This window comes from Erithacus rubecula, assembly GCF_903797595.1.
Source record: "Erithacus rubecula genome assembly, chromosome: 2".
Lineage (NCBI taxonomy): Eukaryota > Metazoa > Chordata > Aves > Passeriformes > Muscicapidae > Erithacus > Erithacus rubecula.
In genome coordinates this window covers 71,039,841-71,061,085 of record NC_136685.1, presented here as the reverse complement: position 1 = coordinate 71,061,085, position 21,245 = coordinate 71,039,841, and the positions used below count along the sequence as shown (strand labels likewise).

General features: G+C 44.6%; 1 protein-coding gene across 2 annotated transcripts in view; it reads right to left on the bottom strand.

Moving 5' to 3' along the window:
- The window catches only part of FRMD1 (FERM domain containing 1), a 40,150-nt gene extending 19,371 nt beyond the window's left edge, over nt 1–20,779 (bottom strand). For both annotated transcript variants that reach the window (XM_079329071.1, XM_079329072.1), the window contains exons 1-3: nt 20,682–20,779; nt 10,876–11,040; nt 6,035–6,125 (exon numbers count right to left, since the gene is read on the bottom strand). In XM_079329071.1, coding sequence (XP_079185197.1) covers nt 6,035–6,125; nt 10,876–10,971 — 187 coding nt within the window. In that variant the 5' untranslated portion in view covers nt 10,972–11,040; nt 20,682–20,779. The remainder of the gene's footprint in view (nt 1–6,034; nt 6,126–10,875; nt 11,041–20,681) is intronic.
- Nucleotides 20,780–21,245: the final 466 nt, after the last annotated feature.

The following is a 21,245-nucleotide window of genomic DNA, read 5'->3' as shown; positions in this document are numbered from 1 at the left end:
GTAAGCCTCCATCTACAAAAACAAAGAGGTATTTCCCTCCCCAGCCCTACTGCTTTGTGTATGGCTTTGGTTTGTTTTTTATTTTTACACTGTGTTAGTGATGAAACCCTAAGAGATCTTTTGCCAGATGCTAAAACTGTCTGCTTTGAAAATAAGCATCTCTAACAGATACAAGGGCACCAAACTGCAACACCTCTGAGCAGTGCCATAAAGGACAATATAGAAATGCACAGATGGCCCCCTTTCCAGGGAAGAATAAATTTGTGGATCCAAACAGGGCTGGATACTCAGCAGGTACAAACTGTCATTGCTTCACTGGCCTCAGCTGAAGGACAAGTGAAAGGTACTGAGAAGCTGACTGAGAAGCATGCACGCATAAAAAATACACTCTCTACTGACACAGAGCTCATGAATCTCAGCACTGTAGGTGATCTTACAAATACATCAGCTTCTCTTGAAAGGTTCCCCCATGTAGGTATGTACAGATACCAATCCTGGCACAACTCACCAATGCACTGCACTGCAATCCCAAGAAATGCATCTGGACAGCCAGGTCCTTGCAGTAAGGCAATTTACATATTTCTCCTAACTTCACCTTTAAGAATTCTCAAATGAGATTGAAAGTTTATGCTGTAAAAATCACATTTCAAAATAAGCAGTTCAGAAATGAAAAATACTTCTACTCTGCAAAATCAGCTTAGCACATTTTATGTATTAAAAAAAAAAAAATAGGACATGCATTGTTGCAAAAAAATAATGTGCCAGGTCCCCAGCTAGAAAAAGGTGACATAGTTCCAGTGAGTGATGCAGACTTACAATAGGCATTATTTACACTTCAGGGAAAATGTGAATAGAAAATTATGGCTGTAATACAGGGTCAAATCAGTTCCGAGTCAATGTTAAACTAAAGGCCATTATTTTGCATTAACCAGTTCCTCCTCATCTCATTTTTTAGGAAAAGCAAGCTCTGCATAGAAGCTAAGTAATGGTGAATGCCAAAAGCCTGTTCTCTGCTTGTGCCCATTGTGGGCTAGGAGCACCAAGGAATTCCACAAAGGTGTCCTTAGGCCCCACAGGCAATGAGGAAGATCTCATTAACAAATTTGGCTGAGTCATATATTTTAGCAATGCAAGTAGACAGACCAGAAGAATAGGATTCAAATAAAATATGAATTAGTGCAAAGCCAAATTTCCACATAGCAAGCATTTTATGCCTAAAAGAGAAGGGAAAAAAATTATCTATGACTATCACACTTAACTTTTCCCAGGTGCTTCAAGAAGTTTTGTGGCAGCACCACTATGTTCCCTGAGGGGCAACAGGAAAGAGAGCAGGACAGGGGGATACTAGAGTTAGGAAGAGCTGAAGCTTAAAAAAAACCAAAAACCAACAAAACCCCACACTAAAAAATACCTGACAACACATGTTATAGACCTCACATAACCTGAACACCAGCATAGATGTTTTTTGTTTGTTTATTGAAGAAGAGCTGGCTGCATACTCCTTTTGCATGTGGATTTCCCCAGGCTTCCAAGCAATTTGGGAAAATCACTACCCACATGGCACCTCTGTATAATTTATCAATGCTCCTGCTGTTACTTTTCAAGCCAATACAAAGAAATGTTGTCCACTTCCTGATACATGGATGATTAGTTTACTGAAGGGTCTAAAAGAACTTGGTTCAGGATAACCTTAGATGGAAAAGTAGATGTATCCCAAGTGAAGGGAAAAATCACAACAGAGGCTGGGAGTAAAGCAAGGGAGGTCCTGACTGAGGTCACTTTACCTGGGATGGACACAAAGGCATATGGAGGGTAGCATGAAAAGAGACTATATCAAGAAGCCTGAGATCATGTGCTGTTAGGAACTGTTGAGGTCTTGAAACTGATCTAAAGGCTCAGTCATTCCTAGTAATGGATAGGTATTGCAGGAATTTTATGTTGGCATCTTAAATTTAACACAAGGCATGCCAGGCAAAGATCTTCAGACTTCAGCAGTGTCACAGGGGATTCTTCTGCACAAGAGATGCAGAACCATTTCCAGCACTACTCATCCAGGGGCAAACAAGCCCTTTGCAATTCTCAGGCAGGAGAGCACTTGGCTGGATGTTGTATACCAAAGGATACCAAAGGAGAAATGATTGACAGCAGGTACAGGCAAAAAATTGCTTTCATAGAAAGAGACCATGTAAGTCCTTTCAAGGAGTACTTTATACTCTCTGGACATCTGAACACCTACAATTCCCTCTAGGTGGTATATTTCTGCAGGTGTTTTTCTTATATTACATTTAACTTGTCTGAGATACCTAAGTTAATGTAACAGAGTTGTACCTTAGGTTAGTATACAGGAGAAATTCATAAAGAAGATTAAATTATGCAAGCAGATTTAAGAGAGGACAGGCAAGAAGCAGGGATAGTGAAAAACTGGTGTGTAGAAATTATCATAAGGTTATCTGTCTCCTAAGATACCTTTGTTATAAGAGATACTCATGTAATAGAAAGATAATCTGGTAGCATATCCTCTCATGAACTTCAGTCCTGGAGGATATACAGATGCAGGAGAGTTAACTGGAGGCAGAGTGGTTTTGGCAGAGTTAATCACTGAACTCCTTGGCAAGCATGTGCTGGGAAGCATGGGCCTGGCAAGGCGAACAGCCATAGCTTTAAAAAACAAAGTATCTCCTTGAGGCAAGGGAGCTGAAGCAAAGGGATTCAGTTTGGTAAGAAAGTCAGCCTGATAAATTCATAAGAGGACAGAGAGACAGTGGCAGGGTATAAGAGCTGCAGTCTTGAAGGCTTCCATCTGCTTAGGTCAAGCAAGAAAGAAAGGCATCCTAGAAAGGCATCCCCCCAAAACTCAGGATAGAAGGGATCTGGGTTATAACAACAAAGGAAACCTGGCTGTTCTTTGTCTGCTGACAATCAGTTTTGTTTTAGAAGACTGAATGTGTTGCTGCACACACTTTCTGATAACAAGGGGGAAACCTCCTGCAGGGCACTAGATAAGGTTGACCCCACAGGAGGATTTGCCATATGAGACCCAGCTGCTGAAGCTTATGGAACCAGATTGAACCTGGCAGGGCTGCAGGATCTTCCACTGAGCAAATTTTGAGTTAAAAAAAAAAAAAAAAAAGAAGAAAAGGCACTTCAGCAGAGCAGGAGCACACAAGGTATAGCCTGCCTGATGATCCATGACAAAACTAGAAGAGCAACACGTCCCCAGATTTGTAGGACCTCCCATTAATGCACATTCCTGGACTTGATTTTCAAAGTGATCAACTTCTTATAGACACCAGTTTTCTTTCTCCTCAGATATATTTAGTTGAAGCAATTTTCCTCCTGAGAATAAAAAAGCAGTTCAAGGGCAGAAGGGATGAAAAATTCTATCCTGACAAAAGCTCTATCCTGTTACTGTTACCCTTAATCCTGAAGCTTGCCCTCAGCATCTGCAACAGCCAGAAGAGAAGGCAACATATTTAGGCACCAAATGCTGGGAAACTCACTCCAAAACCTACAACTTGATTTTACAGCATTCATGGTTTGCAGCTTGCATGGTGCTTTACGGTGCCATTTCTCTTTTTGGCACACTTAGGGGTTAAATTTCTGTTTATGATTAAGGACCCCAACCTCTCCCCCTCACACACATACTTACTATGAGACCAACTGAGCATTAGTGTATCTGTACAACGTCTGCAGGTCAAATGGGCTCCTAATCCAGATAATCCATGCAGTGTGATTGGCTACAGTTCTGTGGAAATCCTTTAATTTTCATTCTCTTGCTACTGCTGACAGTCAGGGTTTTGTTGACAAATTAGCAGCAAAGTAATGGATGCAGGTGGATTAGAATACCTTGTTATGCATGTGGCAGTATCAGACTACTGAAAATAGACATTAGGAAGATGGTAAAGATATCATTATTGAGACAGGGAGGCTGTTTTTAAAAAAATGTCTTCTTGAAGGTGCAGCACAGAGGTGAAAGCATGATGAAGAGGTTTACCTTGTTCAAAAATGCAGATGCTTCCTCTCCATTTTTTGGATACCTAGCTCAGCCTTTCCTGACAGACCAGGTCCAGGCCTCCCATTCACAGCCTCTGTGGAATGTACACTGACTTGATACTCAGTCAACTCAAGCACCCACAAGGCAACCCTGGGAATGCAAAACCTACACAGGTCTCCCCACTGCCTGACCTGAGCACTTCCCTTTTTTGAGAGCATGGCTTGTTGTGAAGTCAAAAATCCCCGAGAAGAAGGCAATGCCTTAAAGGCTACTTCCAAATGCCAGACTCAGTGCTATACTTGCTACAGAAGCAAGACCTCAGCTAGCACAGGTAGCAAGGGAGATCACCATTCTGCTGTTTAAAACAAGGCAGAAAGAGACCAAGTTGTAGAACACAAAAACTATTTCCATTCAGGAAAGCAAATAACCAAGCCCTGAAACAAACAAAAAAGAGATGCTAATTCAGGCTACTGGCCTCTTGTAACTCTTTCCCTTGACTTTTTAAGAGCTTTCTGGAAGAATTAGCTGCTTTAAAAGGAAGAATACTTTCATGAAGTAAGAAGACTGCTTCCACTTAAAGCTGTGGGCAACATACTCTAAAGTCTAGTGACAACAGTTTTATCATGCTCTTTGGGATGCAGTGGTTACAATGCGTTTCCAATGAAAGGAATCTGCTACAACAGGGTAATTTGGGACCAGAACCCCTGTGCTTGACAGGGTGAAGAAAACTGCTTCACAGAAAAGTTGCGAGGAAAGGAAAAAATGAAACAAGAAACATGTGAAGGGGGGAAAAAGTGAAAGAAACATGGAAAGAATAGGAGAAGAATTCAAAGAAAATAGGAAAAAAATTGCCCATCTTACAGGAGAGGACAAAGGTTCCAATTTCAGCCAAGATGTCCTGCAAGTGGAATAGGCAAAACAAAAAATTGTTGCAAAGGGGAGGGCTCAGAAACACATATTTGTGAAAAAAGAAGACTCAGGTCTCCTCACATTAAAAGAAACTGCACTGGTTTAAAGCACAGGTATATTAGGTTTAAGCAATCTCTTGGAGACTTTACAAACCTTATGGAGATAAAAAGCTTATGTTCCTCTCAGGTTGAAGGCTGCACTCAAAAAAAAAAAGTACTTCTTATAGAATGAGAGTATAAAGGAAATGAGACAAACTTAGGAAAAACCCTTATTTTATCCTACATATTTATAAAGAGGCAAAATAAACCTAATTTAGAAGGAGTAATAAAGGAATACTGCAATTTCAATGAAATATCTAGAACTGTAGCAGCAAATAACACACTTGAGAAAAGTTTTTGGAGGAGATACAAGTCTTTTAATGCTTTTGGAAATGTGGGGAGGCAAGATAAACAAGACAACAGATCTATTTCTAATTACTAAGAGTTGGAGTGTGGGAGGGAATGCCAATGCTTACACCATACCAGAAATGTGATCTCTCATATCAATTTGCTTCTTTAAGACATCATCTTAACAGCATTTTCTGGCCAATACTAATCCATAGGACCAAGCAAACCAGAATTTAATTCATGGACTAAGAAGTTTTGCATTTCCCATGTGAATATTTCAAAACTCAATGTGTCCAATACATGCATTCAGTCCCTTACAATCATTTGAGTTTCCTCCCCAGTGCCACATTCTTCATTTGTGACTCCAGAAGATAAGTAACACTTTCAGCCCCAAAGTCCTTTTAAAATCCACCTCCTGTTCAATACCTATAGTTTTGACTATAGTAACAAATATGTTGACTAGCAACTCCCACTACAGGAGAGAAAGAAAGCCCCACAAAGAGGTGGAATCTAAGAACAAAGGTGGAGAACAAAAGCCCCCCCCTTTACTCAATTTGTCTGCCTACATACCAAAGATCAAAAGAGCTCTGGGAAGGCTCTGCATAATCTACATACTTGGTGACCTTATTACAATCCAATTCCCCCTGCAGGCACAGCCACTGTGTGTATATGCACACACTGTAAATACACAAGCAGGTCTGTGGATGTTTGCCAAGTCACTTGCTCGTGCATTGAGTTTGCTTACTTTTAACAATGCTGAGGCCAAAGAAGTGAGGCTCTTTAATCTTCACTAAATCACAAACTTGCTGAAAGAGCTCCTGTCCAGTGGCTTTGACCTGAAAGACACAACCAATTCAACATTACAGATGGCTCACACACCTGGATGGAGCAACTCCAAAAAGAGTTGCAGGCCAATACCAAAGCAAAATACCCAAACACAACCACACCAGAGAACATGCTTTGTTTTCAGTATTATTGCTATTATCATGGAATAATAATCATTAATACTTACAGAAATGAAAATACTGCTCTCTTGCAGATTTTTTTTTTTTTTGAGAAAACAACAACAACCAAAAAAAAAAATCCTAAAAAAACCACCAAAAGTTTTCATTCAGGTGAACCAGGAACAAAAGTACCCAAACAAACTCAAGACTCTGAGTAGCTCATAGGTTAGGGATGTGGCTGTTCTGTACCCCACACAGAAGAGCTTGCTCTGTCTCCTGCTGACTTCTAGTCACACAGCCATTAACATCTTCATCTTTGGCAGCTGTTACCAAAAGCCTGTAAGCCCTTGCCTGTTTCCTTGCACACTGAGACCTTCCAATAGCCCTGTCTCCTGTAATGCACAGACTCCCCCAGAAGGAGCATGGTTCTGGTTAAATGCATGAGCAGACCTGGATGTGTACTATGATTGCAAGATTCCCCCACTGAATGTCCCCCCTACCTGTAGCCTCATTTCCCTTTGTCCCACTGCACCATCCCAGGAGTACTGACAGACAAACAGGCAAACCACAGGCAAACCCTCCAGCCCACCGAGGCACGGGGGAAGGAGCTCAGAGAAAGAGCAGATGGGGAGAACAGAACAGCATTGACACAGACAGCCTCAGCTCAGGCCATGGTCCAGCCGGGTGCAGCTGCAAAATGGGCCAGGACCTTGGAATTGCAGGATGATGCAGATTAGCAGTGCCAAGAGCAACTGTCTGCAGGGGTATAATGCAGTGCTACCTACCCACAACAAAGATGACAGGGCAGAAGTTCACTGCTTAATTCTCCTAGGAACCAATCACCATCCTAACTTTTCAAGCTCTTTTAGTGTAGGTATGCCACACACCCCAAAATCTGGCTTGCAGTCACCTCCCTGCCCCAGGATGTACCATGTCACTAGACATGGACAATGGGAAACAGGAGGTCATTTAAGTACTCATTTTCTTCTACTTGACAAGGCATCAGGAGCCAGACACTCACTACTGTTTTATCAGGAGCTTTGAAGCCTGCACTACACCAATGCAAACATGTGTAAGCTTTGAGCAGGGAGGAGGTAGTGCACAGTTCTGATAAGACCCCAAAAACACATCTGGGCCTTATTATGAGTCTCCATGTGAGACTGCACCCTTTCAGTCTCACACCTAGATGCAATGTTTGGTCAGACACTCAGAACACATATTTGGAAGATAAAGTTGGGCACAGAACACTCTCTTTTGCCAAAGAAGAAGCTCTGAGCATGTTCTCCTATCTGGGAAGGATTTGCTAAGAAAGATGTGACCTACCTCTAGACAGAATGGTTATGGGCATACAAGAGTCATTGGCAGCACAGGACTCTGTAAATGTTACACAATGAGATGAATTTTCTAAGTGGCAAGCTTTCATACCTAAGGGAAGAAAAACCTGCTTTGAGATTCTTAATTCTAGGGAACTGAGCACTTCAAGTGACAGTTTTGTGGCACTCAGCTCTAAAGAGTGATTTAAGCAGATTTCTTGCACTACAGGTATGTTACTAGCACCTTGTCCACTCTCCTCTTGGCACTTCCCTTCGGTATCGAGTTCTACTCCCAACCTTAAAGGCTATGCAATACCCATTACATTTGCAATTGCTGCTCCCTCCTCTTGCTCTCCCCTCTACTCAAAGGAACCAATACTTCCCTTTGCATTTTTCATCTGGGTGCTTCTCTTTGGACTTTCCTCCCTATGCATGTGGCTCCTGTGCCAAGACTGATCCCAGAAATACTATGACTCATTCCCTCCACTGATACTCAGTTTTGCCCCATGTCAGGCTCAGGGCTTCTTTACACGTGAAATTTAGTCCAAAGTGAAACTGAGTGCAAGTTTACAGAAGGTAACTGCTACTCCAAGGTCATTCTGTGTACAGATATTCACGTGCATTAGTTGCCTACACCTATTTTTCTTGGTAAATATGCTTTGCATCACTGGCTCTCCTGTTCACAGAGCAACTGAAAGACTTCAGGACTATGCGTGCCATTCATAAACACACAGGACCTCACCATACTTCCTCCACTCCAAAAATTTCTCCCATTTTGCCTTGCCCTCCTCAGGGCAGCTGGTGAGCTGCAGCACTCACTAGTCCCCCTCACTGCTCTGCTTCTCCCCCTGCTCACAGTTAATCCCAAGAAGGCAGATTTACTCCTCAGCATCTCTCCAGATTCACTGTACATTCAGAAAGGTAGACATTGGAGCTAATTAAGAGATACTTGATTGTGGGGGAAGAGAATTGAAAATGGCTCCTGCTCTTCCCTCTTCAACAGCACTCTCTGTGAATGGTGCAAGACAAATCCATTTTAAAGAGCAAGCTTCAGTCCATATGCGACCACATAAAACACATATAGGTAAACTCTTATCTGGAAGGGTGGAATTTATACGGGAGGAGGGAGGGAGGACTTACCTGCATAAACACTGTGCTTATCATGGGAAGGATCTATAATTTATTCTGCTGGAAAGATAACCATTCCTACCTACCTCACTGAGCTGCAAGCTTGTTTAGTATTTGCATTCCATACTGAAGAGGTTAAAAGGCTTTGGAAATCTTTAGTAGAGGCATTATTATTCTAATAAATGCACAAAGTATCATCTGTGGTTGTGCTAAGTACATTTGGGTTCTACCAACATTACTAGAAAATTGCCTTGATGTTTCTTTAAAAAAGAAAGATCTTTCCAGCTGTGAAATCTTAATTTTTGTTGCTGTTTTGAATAAGTGTTGTGGTAAAGTCAGAAGCCAAATGAAAAGCTGTTTCTGGTGACTTGCCCAGCTGTAACAGGTCATGTTTCACTCTCTATGCAATTAGGACACAACTGTGTGTTGAGGTCTCATGTTTTGGCCCAGGCAGCTATTCCCTTTCACACGCAGGCATCTCCAAGTACACACTTTCCCAATTTCCCAGACATGAATTCAAGGGATATCAGAAATGACAAAAAAAAAATAGTCTGTCCAAGGAATACAAAGGGGTGCTGTGAAGGATTCCTCTGCAGAACAACATGGCAACGGACAAGGCACCCCAGTTTTTGGAGGGGCAGCAGGCTGGGACAGGACAGGGGAACAGAAGGGGACACAGAACTTTTCCTCCATCCCTGTCAGTGCTCAATGCAAAAGACAATTTCTTATGTTTATTAAATATTTGGAGGTTTTAAAAAAAGACATGCAGATGCAGCACTTAGGCACCTGGTTTAGTGGTGGACTTGGCAGTGTCATGTTTGCAGCTGGACTCAATCTCAAGAGTCTTTCTCACCCCAAATTTATTTTACAATAAACTGCAGGTTTTCATGATTTACTGCAGCATGACCCAGTGGTGAAGGAAGAGCTGCATGCTCCCTTTAGGCACAGGCACAGTGAGGAGCAGTGACAGTGTCAGCCCTGCAGGCTCACTGCCCTCCTGCACACCAGCCTGCACCTTCCCCATGGCCAGCCAGCTCTGCTATCTCCCATCTTTAGCCTCCCTGATAAGAGCCAAAAGAAGGTGAGATTTAGGGTCAGCTGCAACAGACCATTACCCAGGCCTGTTCACCTGCTGCCAAGAACTTAATTAAAACCTTGTTTCTGCCGTGCACAAACGCCAGCAGATTGCAGAAGTCTTTTGGGGCAGTGGATGGGCTGGGTTTGAACCAGTAACCTAGAAGCAGAGCGTCCCAGATTTTTCTGTTAAAGCTTTATTCCATCCAGCCCTTGAGGCTGTTTCAGTTAAGGACGCTACACTTACACACAGCAGGTAGGAAAATTCCGGCATGGATTTTGAAGATTAGCATGCATAGTTTCAAAAGCCAACGTTTCAATCAAGTACTTCAAATAACAGTTCACCTCAACTGTCTTTTCCCCCTCCTCATCCCCAAGCAGGGGAAAAAACCTACCCAAAACAAAGCCAAATCTCCCCAGCCCACACATGAGTGCACACACACGCTCACAGGAGAGCACTTATCTTTGAGACTCGCTTGTCCTCTGAACGCCAAGTGCCTCTTGGCAGCTCAGTTTCTCACAAGTTCAAGGAGCAGCCGGCGTTGCACAAAGAGGCACCGTGCTGTGCAGACACCGTGCCACCCTGGCCAGCCAGCTGAGCTGGCCCTGCTGCCACTCATCCACACTTGGAGACATTGGAGGCAGCAACCAAAGAAATGAAGCGACTTACCTCGATTTTTTGTGCATACGAGTACTCAACAGTAGGGAAAAAGCCCCACCCTCAGTGGCTGTTTGCCTTGGACTCTTTGAAGGGATCTGCAGCCTATCAAAAGCAGGGATAGCTGGACTCTTTACAAGAGTGAACAGTCATATGTTGGGTACACTTGCTAAGTAATCAAGGTATTTCAGGTTCAATTTTTAAAAAATCTTTGGATTATTACCATTATTACTACCAGCAAAACCAAACACAAATAACAGGAAAAGAGCAGAGGAGACTCCCACCCTCCAACACAGCAATGACTTCTAACAAACTCTGCCAATGAGCTGAAGCTACCCAACTAGAAAAGGGAGCACCAATTACCCTAAGCTGGCTAATAGCCCGTCGGTCAGCAGACCTGCCCCAGGCTTTTGGAGAACAAAGGGAGCTAAGAGAACGGAGCGGGGCGCGGAGCAGCTCCGGCACTCACCCCGACGGCCAGGCTGAGCTGCTCGCGGGTGGGCAGGAAGACGCAGACGCTCCGCACCTCCGGCTGCATCCTGCCTGCCAGCAGTGTCCTGCTCATGGTGGGCAGCTCCACAGGGGCTGGGGACTCCTCTGCAGACAGGTGTCAGGCTCCCTTCATCCCATGGACCTGTTGGAAAGGCGAGAACATCAGTGCCACGCTTCTGTTGGCGCTGGGAGCGGCTCACAGTGATGAGAAGTTTAAAAATAAAAACACTCCTAACAGTCATCCATTTTCCAGGGCCAGTCAATGTTTCCAGCAGCATCACAGCACAAACCTTTTAAACAGCTTGAAAGTCCCGGGAGACTGCCACAAAGCAATGAGGTTTCCCTGGAATAACAAACCAGACTCAAGGTTTCCAGACTCATATAAGTGATAAGGCAGGTGGCACCTTGGGTTGCTGCCTGAAAAACCCATGACATGGGGGAGTGCCCCATCCTTCAGCCAGGCATCTCTCTCACTCCAAAAGCAGAGATTTCAATGGGCTGTCAACAGGCACATGTCAGTGCAGAGGATTTCATCTGTGCTGTCCCCCCTCTCACTCCATCCCTACTCCCTAGGAAGGCACTGCCTGAAATCCTTTATACCTCAACTAAAAGGAGGAGGTGGAACACAAACTCAAAAGGCTGAGCCATTCCATGACACCTTTTGTGAGGTAAGTACCACCCTCCTCTCAAGGACTGAGCCCAGGCTACACAAGCAGCTCACAGCAGAAGTTCAGATAATAACAGAAATAAGAGATGCAAATTCTCTTTGTGTCCAAATGGAGAGTAGCCAACATCACCTTGACTTTACAGCTTGACTCAGCAACTTCTACCATTTCATGTTTAGCCCTCTCCTCTCCAATACTCTCAGCATTCCTCTCAGGAAGTAACCTGTGGCACCTGATGAATCCATCAGGAAGGGGAGAGGCTCCCCGAGGGTGGGTTAGGTATCAATGCCAGCAGAGACCTGAACCAGCAAGATACCAACCACAGGGTCCACTCCATCCCCATACAAGATTTAATGTAAAGCTGCCCTGAGCAAAGGGGTTGACTCCCTTTCACCAGCAGCACCTGGGCACTCACCAGCAGCACAGCAAAAAGGTGCTGCTGGCTGACGCCTGTCCCCAAAACCCCACACACCTGGGGACAGGTGAGACCCTCGCAAGGGCACACGAAGCTCTGTGGCAGTGCCACCCTCTCCCAGCACCCAGAGCCCAGCCCACCTTCAGGGCACAGGCTGTGATGGGCGCCATGGGCTTTCCCTTCACCCTCCACACCACAGAAGATGAGGGATCACAAGCAGAAGGGCAGCGGGCCATGTTATGCTAACACACATACATGTATGTGCGTGCACATGTGTGGCTGTGCACCACATACATATACGTTTAAAAAGCCATGTGTTTAAAATCTTCTTTGCCCTGGTTCAGGAGAATATGATGGCATAATCAAATTCTTGTGTGGGAGATGGGAAAATCAAACAATAATGTAGAGTACAGCAAATAGAACTTGGATTTATCTCTCTCCTTTCAACTCTGTATTCAAGCATCAATTTTTTTAATTTTTTTTTTTTTTTAAAGCAAATACCAGATAGATCTAGGAGTGTCCTTTTGCAAATAAAGAAGCTGTTCCATGCACCTCCTTCCAAGCCAGCATATACCATGCTTCTTAATAAAGCAATTTTTGATCCAAGTAACATAGAGCATTTCTTATAAGACAGAAGTGCACCAAAAAATGCAGACAAGGGGGTTATTAAAGTACCTTTTCAGAACAAGTATTCAGTTTAACAAGATCTAGGAGTTTTTAAAATTTTGCTTTAAACTAAAAGCAAGTGAGAAAAAGACATTTGACTTTATGGGACATGTGAAAGCTAAATGAAATATTAAGAGGAAAATTCTGATTTATCTCTCTTACTGAAATAATTATACTGACATGGTCTCTTAGGCTCTGGACTACACACTATTAACAGCTGTATATAAATTACAGATGTCTGCAGAACGACTTGAGGGCAACAGGTCACCACTATTATTGCCAGCTGATGTAATTCGTGCCATAAACTTTATCAACAGCATAAAGACCTCGGAGTATGAACCTTTCAACATAAGGAGTTTTATCTTAATTGTCCAACGGCTGCACTGGCCAGTACACGTTCCATCTCACAAGGGGATATCACAGCCAGTGAAGACATTCATGGGGCTTAAAATAGAACTGAAAGTAGGACAAAAAAGTGACCATAAAAAAAACAAACACATGCACACAGATTCCTTTGGACAGCTGAAGAAACTGACTCCCACTTCCCCATAGCAACTTCAATAAAAAGTTTCTGGAAAGTTTTTTTCCCCACATCTGCTTTTTCCATTTGAATTTTCAAGAGAACAGCTGTGGACCCTCGGAACAGGGAAGTGAGAAAGGCAGAAGAGAAGGTGTTTTTCCACTTCAGATTCAAAACAAATGAGCTTGTGGACCCTCCCATGACAGGTAAGGGGTTAAAGAGAAAATGTCCTTAATCTGAAGAGGGAGGTCAAACACAAGCCCAGCTCAACCTTCTCTTCTTTAGAGGTATGTTAGGATGTGATAAAACACAATGAATCATTAACTTGCTAGCAATGTGTGTTTACACCTTTACGTTTTTTTTAAGTTGTGAGTCAAGAGTAACTGCCCAATGAAAACAAGTGACCAGAAGGAATGCTCTTACTTAAACATACACAATTTCAGACTGCCCATATGCCATTCTTTTGTTTACCACAGATTCCAACCTCTTAACCTCAATTAAACCATAAAAGCTCCAGCAAATGCACTGCAGATGAATTAATAAAGGCTGAAGTCAATCATCAGCCTCTGGGATACCCTACAGGTTGTTTTTGTTGGGTTGCTTTTTTTTAACTAACATCACTTCATATTTTAGCTCTTGCAGAAGTGCATTTTGAGATGTTTTTGCTTGGCCAAAGCCCAGCAACTCTGTCAATTAAAAGAGTCAAAGGCACTATTTATTTGTATTCTTCTGGTATCAGACAGGAGGCTTATTAGTGCCCAGAGTGGTGGCACAGCTTATTTAGCAGTGTTTATTTTACCTAAACACACATGCAGAGGATCTTTGGAAAACACGCCTGTCATTAACTTCAAACCTTCTCTCACTAAGCAGCTCAAGCATGGTCATAAAAACTCAATTAAATCTTCCTTTCCTCTCTCCACAGACCCTCAAGTTGCCACCCAGGACAGGGCCAGAACCTCAGCACTTGCTGGGTCCAAGTAGGAATGGAGAGGTTTGCCCCAGCAAGGCAGGAAAGAGCAGCAGAGCCCTCCATGGGAGGAAGAGGAGTTGAATGAGAAGAAAGGAGCTTCAGGCAGGATGGCTCACTGAAACACCTCACACCCCACCATATACCCAATGACACAAGGATGTCCTGGCACTGCTGAATTTGGGGTCATGCTACAACCACATCTCAAGGGGATAAAGGGAATAGATGAACGAGCCATAACTTATCAACTCAAAGTAGTAAAACAGAACAAAGTTCTTATCTATCAAGAAAAAAAGCACAAGTAATTCTGTGTTTCTCTCACAAACACCTGGAAACATGGTCCCTTAAGGTTTCTGACAGTAAAACCTCTGCTTTTGCTAGAGCTGATAGAGAACGAGCACTGAGCATCTTCCTGAGGAAACCTTCCCACAGTGGCCCCATGGCCTCTCATCAAAAATTGTCCAGAAACATTAAGACTCTTCTTAATATTTTCCAGACATCATCCAGAGATGTCTTAGGCTTCTAAGAACACTAGACTCTTAGGCTGCAGTTTCACAAACAGCTTAAGCAGCTTTAATCAAGGCAGTCCTGCAGCAAGACAGACAGACAACTGCCTGGAAACAAATCTGCCTTTGGCAGCAACCCACACTTGGGCTGCCTTGTACTCATGATGAGATAGAGTCAGAAAACTGAAGCTCCCCCACTTTCCAGGTGTTTTGTCCCCTCAGATGAACACTGTAGGGCACCAGTACTATCCACAAAGAGAGCAATAAAGAGCCCGAGCAAGTAAGAGATGTCATGATGGCATGTATAAGCCTTTGTCAGCAATTTAAAAAATACTCCACCCACCTCCTTTGACTAACTCCTGCAATGATGAAAATTTCTCCTAGAAGATGCATCAGCCAGGAAAGAGAGGAAATAAAGTTGCTTGTCAGGGCAGAAAACAAGATTGCAGCTAAATAGCTTTATGTCATGGCTGTAAGATGATGTGAAAAGGGCCACCTGTGATCAGCAGTCAGGACAACTAGGTCACATCCTGCAGCAAATTCCCAGAAGCACATTGACTTTTCAAATGTGTCTACCTCAGCATCATTCCAGGACTAGCACAACACATCCAAGGGCAAAGATGCCACAGGGAAGTAAGGTACCAAATTTGGTATCCACACTCTGCTTTTGGGGTAAAATACACACCTGTCTTCAAACACTGCACACTGCTTTGTAGGAAACCCTCATTCAAAGCTCAGACACCTCCCAGTCCCTTGGGTGCTCTGAAGAACTGGATTCCAGAACTGGTGCAGCTTGGCTATGCACAGGTGCAACACTGGCAGCAGAGACAACCACCTTCAGCCCATGGAAGAGGGAGATGCAGCAGGTTTTCTGCACCTGGCCAGGTGTGACCACAGTCCTCTCACAGGGCAGGGGTGTGGGCCTAGCCCCCACCTTTCCTTTAGGATTTTTCAAGAGGTGCAATGCGAGATGCCTTCAGAAAGTCCAGGGCTGTGAACCCAAGCAGATGTGACAGATGGAGAAATTGCTGAGCATTGGTTTTAGATACCAGCCAACATCCTTTTTTCCTTTCTTACTGTACAAGCAGCACTCCTTGGTGACACTGAGCTTTAACAGTAGCAAGTCCTAGCAATCCTCACTAGTTCTTCATTGCAGGATTAGATGCAGCTCTTAGTTAGGCATGACTGCTCAGGCTCCCCACCTTTGTGCTATAAAGTCTTCCTGCCCCACATCAAGCAGTACAAATGAATCCTACAACAAGAAATATGCTCTAGTGTTTTTAACTTCTGCTCCATACCCCTGCACAACATGCTGAGGAAGAAGGGATCTCCCAAAATTCTGTGGACATCCATTCCTAACCAGGGACTGCGCTACTGTGATATGCTGCCCTAGACCTTAAGCTCAAAGAGAGGGACAACTCTCCTAGCCCAGGGATGGTGGCATTCTCTTGCAGCCAAATAAAAGTGTCTCATGTTTTTGGGTGTGCTAACTAGTCCTGAAGGAGAGGAAAAAACGCTCAACAAAGGACAGAGCACCAAAGAAGGAGCTCCTGCTAGGGCAGGGCAGCAATGGCAGGACCACGCAGGGAAGCTGCCACGCTTCCATCCACCTCTCCCATGGGATGAAAAAAGCTCCTCAGCAGTTTGCTCCCTTTGAGGACAGCACAACATGAATCACTTTATGAACTTAATATCTAGCTGAAACAAAACTGAGTTCAGGAGCTCTTTGAAAGAAACAGACAATGAATATTAAAGGCTACAGGCAAAAAGAGACGAATTAGGATCTCACAGGGATTATGTTTTTCCATCGCTTTTAAGTGATGGAAAGCAGCTTTGAACTTTTGTACACAAAAACAGGCAGCCTTTTAAAATACATTATTTTATCAGTACTACATGCAAAAGTTAGAAATGTACACATTTTAAACAGTCTGCATTTAGTGCATGCAATTCCTTTCCAAAATGCTTTTTTATCTGGGAAGACAAACAATCTTGTGGCAAGAGCAGTGGATCAACTGATCCTTTACCACTGACTAGTAAAAGTAGTAGTAGTAGCATGTACCCTATTGCACCTGAGTACCAACAGTTTCTCATTGCAATGAATTTCATTACTGCTGCATGATCTACACATGGACTTGTTTATTGCATACCAATCACTCATAAGTCTTCCTCACACTTCATAAATCAAGCACATTAATTAAAGTTTAAGAGTAAGTGGCAATTTAAGGTATCAATTGGCCTAGACAACTTCAGAAAGCAAAATATGGCATTGGGCATGAGCCAACCTCAGTACCCATTACACCTCACACAGAGCAGCTGCAAAGCAAGCCTGGTCAGAAATGCCAAGTTCCATTTTCACAGCTGGATCCCAACACACATGGCATGAGCTCTTGCAAAAGTTAAGAGAAGCGAAGTGCTGGAACACTTATACAGTAACAGCAACCTTGTCACCCCCCCAAAAACACCAACATGTCTCTTTTGAGATGGACCTTTAGGGAAATCTCATTTATGGGCACACATATACACAGCTGGAAGTGAAGACAATGCCAGTCCAGAGCCTCAGTGTAAGAACAAAACCAGAGATATTTCAATTTAGCACTCCAGTGCTTGGCAATTCTGCCTTGTAAATTGCAGATCTTCATTTTTTCTATCTATGGGAAACAGGAGAAGCAGAGTACAAGCAGCAAGTTCTTTACAATAAGGGAAAGCCAGGCTTCCTTCACAGGCACTGCAGCTGTCAGGAACCAGCAAGAGCAGGAGACCAGCAGCAAGACCTGGTCTCTCTACTGGCAACTCAGAAGAGAAGCACCTTCCTATACCATGCAAATTGCAAATGCACGACACCTCCTGACCCAGAAGCCTATCAGTTAATTCTCCAGCTGGAAACATATTCCATTTTTAGTCTACCAAGGCTATAAACAGGATTTCTCCCAAGGGTATCCATTATACTCTTGCCTCAAGCACAACAGATGAGAGATACTCTTCTACAAGCCTGTCTTTGCACAACTTATTTTACAGGGATAGTATTTTCTCATATGAGCTAGGCTAGACTGATTTGGAATGTATGCCTAAGACTCCAGAAGTCTGTTGCAGAACTGTCCAAAAATTTGTTCATTTCTATTCTCACCAAGATCTTGTAAGTTATAGAAGCAGCAGACTATAAAGTCTTTATTAAATAAATAAATAAGGAGCAAAGCATAATTATAATTTCACAAGCAATACCTTGAGTTGCAGGACAAATAAAGAGAGATTTTTTTTTTTTTTTTTACAATGTAACAAATTCTTCTGAGTCGGAATAGCTTTGCTACCAGTAATAACCATGTAAAAAAAAATTAAATTGGCTTGCTTCCCCAGAGGAAGGGGAAAGTCCACTGCTGATCTCATTGCATTTGAATCCCTATCTAAATATTCAGACCAACCAGGCAGCTTCTGCATCAGTTTGCTTCTAACTTTTTCCCTCTCAGTGTACAGCTAGTCTTGAAAATATTCAGAACAGAGAGGAATATTGATTTATGTGAAGTTGACAAAAATAATAGATAAATACCTTGATAAAATTAACACAAACAGCAGGCTCTTCATGATTAGATGCAATTTCAGAGACTGCACACAGCACTGCCAGACATCAAATTCAGCAAAGCAATGGGGAAGACACAGACAAAAAAAAAAAAAAAGAAACAGAACAAACAAACAAAAAAAAACCAGCTTTACAGAGTGCTGCATTTTTGAGGTGATGCTGAATTGTGCAAAAAGGAAGAAACAGAGGGGAAAAAAAGAAAAGACAAACATAATAAATTGTTAAACTAGAAGAGAATTATCTTCTCCTGAGATTCTCCAGGGAGCAGCTCCTCCTTGTCACAGGATCTTGTTTGGGCCAAGCTCACCGTTTGTCTGTGCTCAGTCACTAACCACACACTCCGAATTAAGGTACCACTGCCTGACACCACCAAGATAATCAAGCAGCAGCGCAGTAACAGGGGACTTTCTGCAAGAAAAGAAGTGTAACCCTGGAGCACAGTAAGCATGCAAGTCATTTACATTGTCTCACTTCGGAGGAACAGTAGGGCAACGACGTTACTACAAAAGCCAGCTGATGGAGAGCTAATCACTGGATTCATACACTTTTTACCTGCAGTGTTAGGAAAAGTGCTGGAGCTTTTAAGTACTACCAGCTTTGATTTTAAACAACCACAAACAAAAATATAACAAGCAAAAAAAAAAAAAAAAAAAAAAAAAAAAACCAAACAAGCAAACCCAAAAAACCCCAAAAATTCACTCATAAAAAACCTAAATGATTTGGCCCTCACCTGGGTATAAAAATTGCAATCAAAAAAAGACTTAGATGAAAAAAACACATGTAAATCCAAATGGTTTTGGTGTTACTGATATTTATTCCATTTTATCAAGTTTGTATAAAAAAATCCAGTTTACAGCAACAAAAATTCTAAGGGGAAAAAAAAAGCTGTCTAAAAAACACAGAAAGTATTTGTTGGTAGACTACTGTGAAGAATCACTACAACTCATGTTCTTCAACAGCATTCTGTAGACTTATTTTAGTCTTATTCTTTTCTATTTCCTCCCCTCTTTTCTTCCTTAAGGTGATCTCTACAAGAAACCCAACCCCCACCCTCTTCTTAGATTCCATTTTTTTCTGATTTGGCACTTTTTATCTGAAGCCAAAACAGAGGTTACTGCACAGACGCCCACCACCACCAGTGCTGAAACCAGAACACTTTGAGTAAGAGTGTTTAATTGTACAGTTAAATGGGAGGAATAAACAACAGTAAGGTCAAGGCATTCTGTTGTCATTCCAAATTTTCCAGGAACAAAATAACAGTAAAAAAGCTACACAAATTAACAAATGTTCAGTTGTGGTTTGTTGGTTTGGGTTCTTTAAAACATTTTTGAAGTATTTATTGTCCTGGCCTGGGCATCACATCAGTACTCTGAAGAAGGGACAAGGTTCAGACAGTGTGCTAGTTTTGTGGTGTGGTGGAAAAACACAGATGTGCATTTTAAATGCCACAGGGGAGTTAACCTGAGAGCCTGTTACTGCCGAACAGCAGGAGAAACATCTCTCGAGACAGACGATGACGACTTCTCAGCATAGAAAACCCAAAGCCTTTCCCTGTAAATCGTTACCAAAAAAAGAATTCCAAGAGGGGGAAAAACAACGAGGTATGGAGACTTTTGCCTGTCTGACGCCCACGCCTTCTTGCGCTCCCACACCTGCCGGGACACTCTGCTCCTTCTCCGTCCCTCCCGGCTGTCAGACCACCCGAGATGCTCCCAGCCCCTCGCTCCCGAGGCTGCCTCAAGGAACGAGGGATCCCCCTGGGGGACCCGCGGGGCCGCCTCCTTGTCACTGTCCCTGGGTACCTGCGGGACAGGTGGCAGCCACCCGAGCAGCAGCTGGGACGCGTCCCACATCGTGCCAGGGTATGGGAGCTCTCTGGGACACGGCCAGCTGCCCCGGGTGGCTCCCGTCGCACAGCCGGTGTATTGCTGATCCCAGCATCGCCCCAGCACCGGCGAGACCCACCGGCGGTGCCCGGCGCACGACACCGAGGGACGGATAAGTCACCACGACCCCCAGGGTCGTCCAGAGCCTGTCCTGCCTCCGCCGGGGAGCGCGCAGGGACACACACGGCGGCGGCTCCGACGGGAAACCCCCTGATAACGTGACACAGCCGTGGATCGCCCCGGCCGAGGCTCGCACCGCCCATCCAGCCACAAAGTTGTAAATACACTTTCGCAGCCGCTGCCGCGCGGTGGGACCGACCTCCGCAGCAAGAGCCTCTCCCGGCTCCGTGGGCAGCGCACCCCGGTCCCAGCGCCCTGGCCCCCATTCCCGGCCCGGCCGATGGGAGCAGCCGGGCTCCCCGCGTTCCTCTCCGCCCGCAGCGCACCGCGCCCGGCGGCTCCCCCCGGGACCCGTCCCCCTCGCCTTTGTCCCCCGGCAGCTCACGGGGACCGCGCCGCCTCCCCCGCGCTCCGGGGAGCCCCGGGACACCCCTGGCCGCTGTCCCGAGAGCGGAGCCCGCACTCACCGCGGGGCAGCCCCCGGCGCGGAGCCTCTGCGGTGCAGCATCCACGGGCAGCGCGGGCGCACGCCGGAGCCCGGAGCAGGACCGGCGGCGGGGCGGGGCCGGCGGGGCGGCACCGGGGAGGGGAAGCGCGGGGGCGGGACGGGACCGGCGCTGCGGGCCGGCCGGCAGCGGGGACCGGCCCGCTGAGTGCGGTGGTGAGGGGCTGGCGGGGCTGCGAGGGATCTTGGTTTTTGGTGGGTGCGCAGTGCAGCTTGCGATGGGGAAATTGCAATTCAGAGCGACCACAGAAGGTCACTGGAAGTCGGTCCGGGTGGGCTGTGCCGCACCAGGGTAGCTGAGCGGTGCTGGCACAAAGCGTGAAGAGATGCAGTGAAAGAGACGAGAGCGGGTCTGGGAACCCCGTGCCTGGAGCTTCGGGCGCTGGGAGCCGCAGTGCTCGAGGGGGATGTGCTGTGCTGCACGCATGGCATAAACCTCCTTGTTTCCCTCCCTATTCTTTGTTATAATCTGCTTTTTAATGTAGTATTTTCTGAAAGAAGGCAGGCATCATCTCAAGTCCTGTTG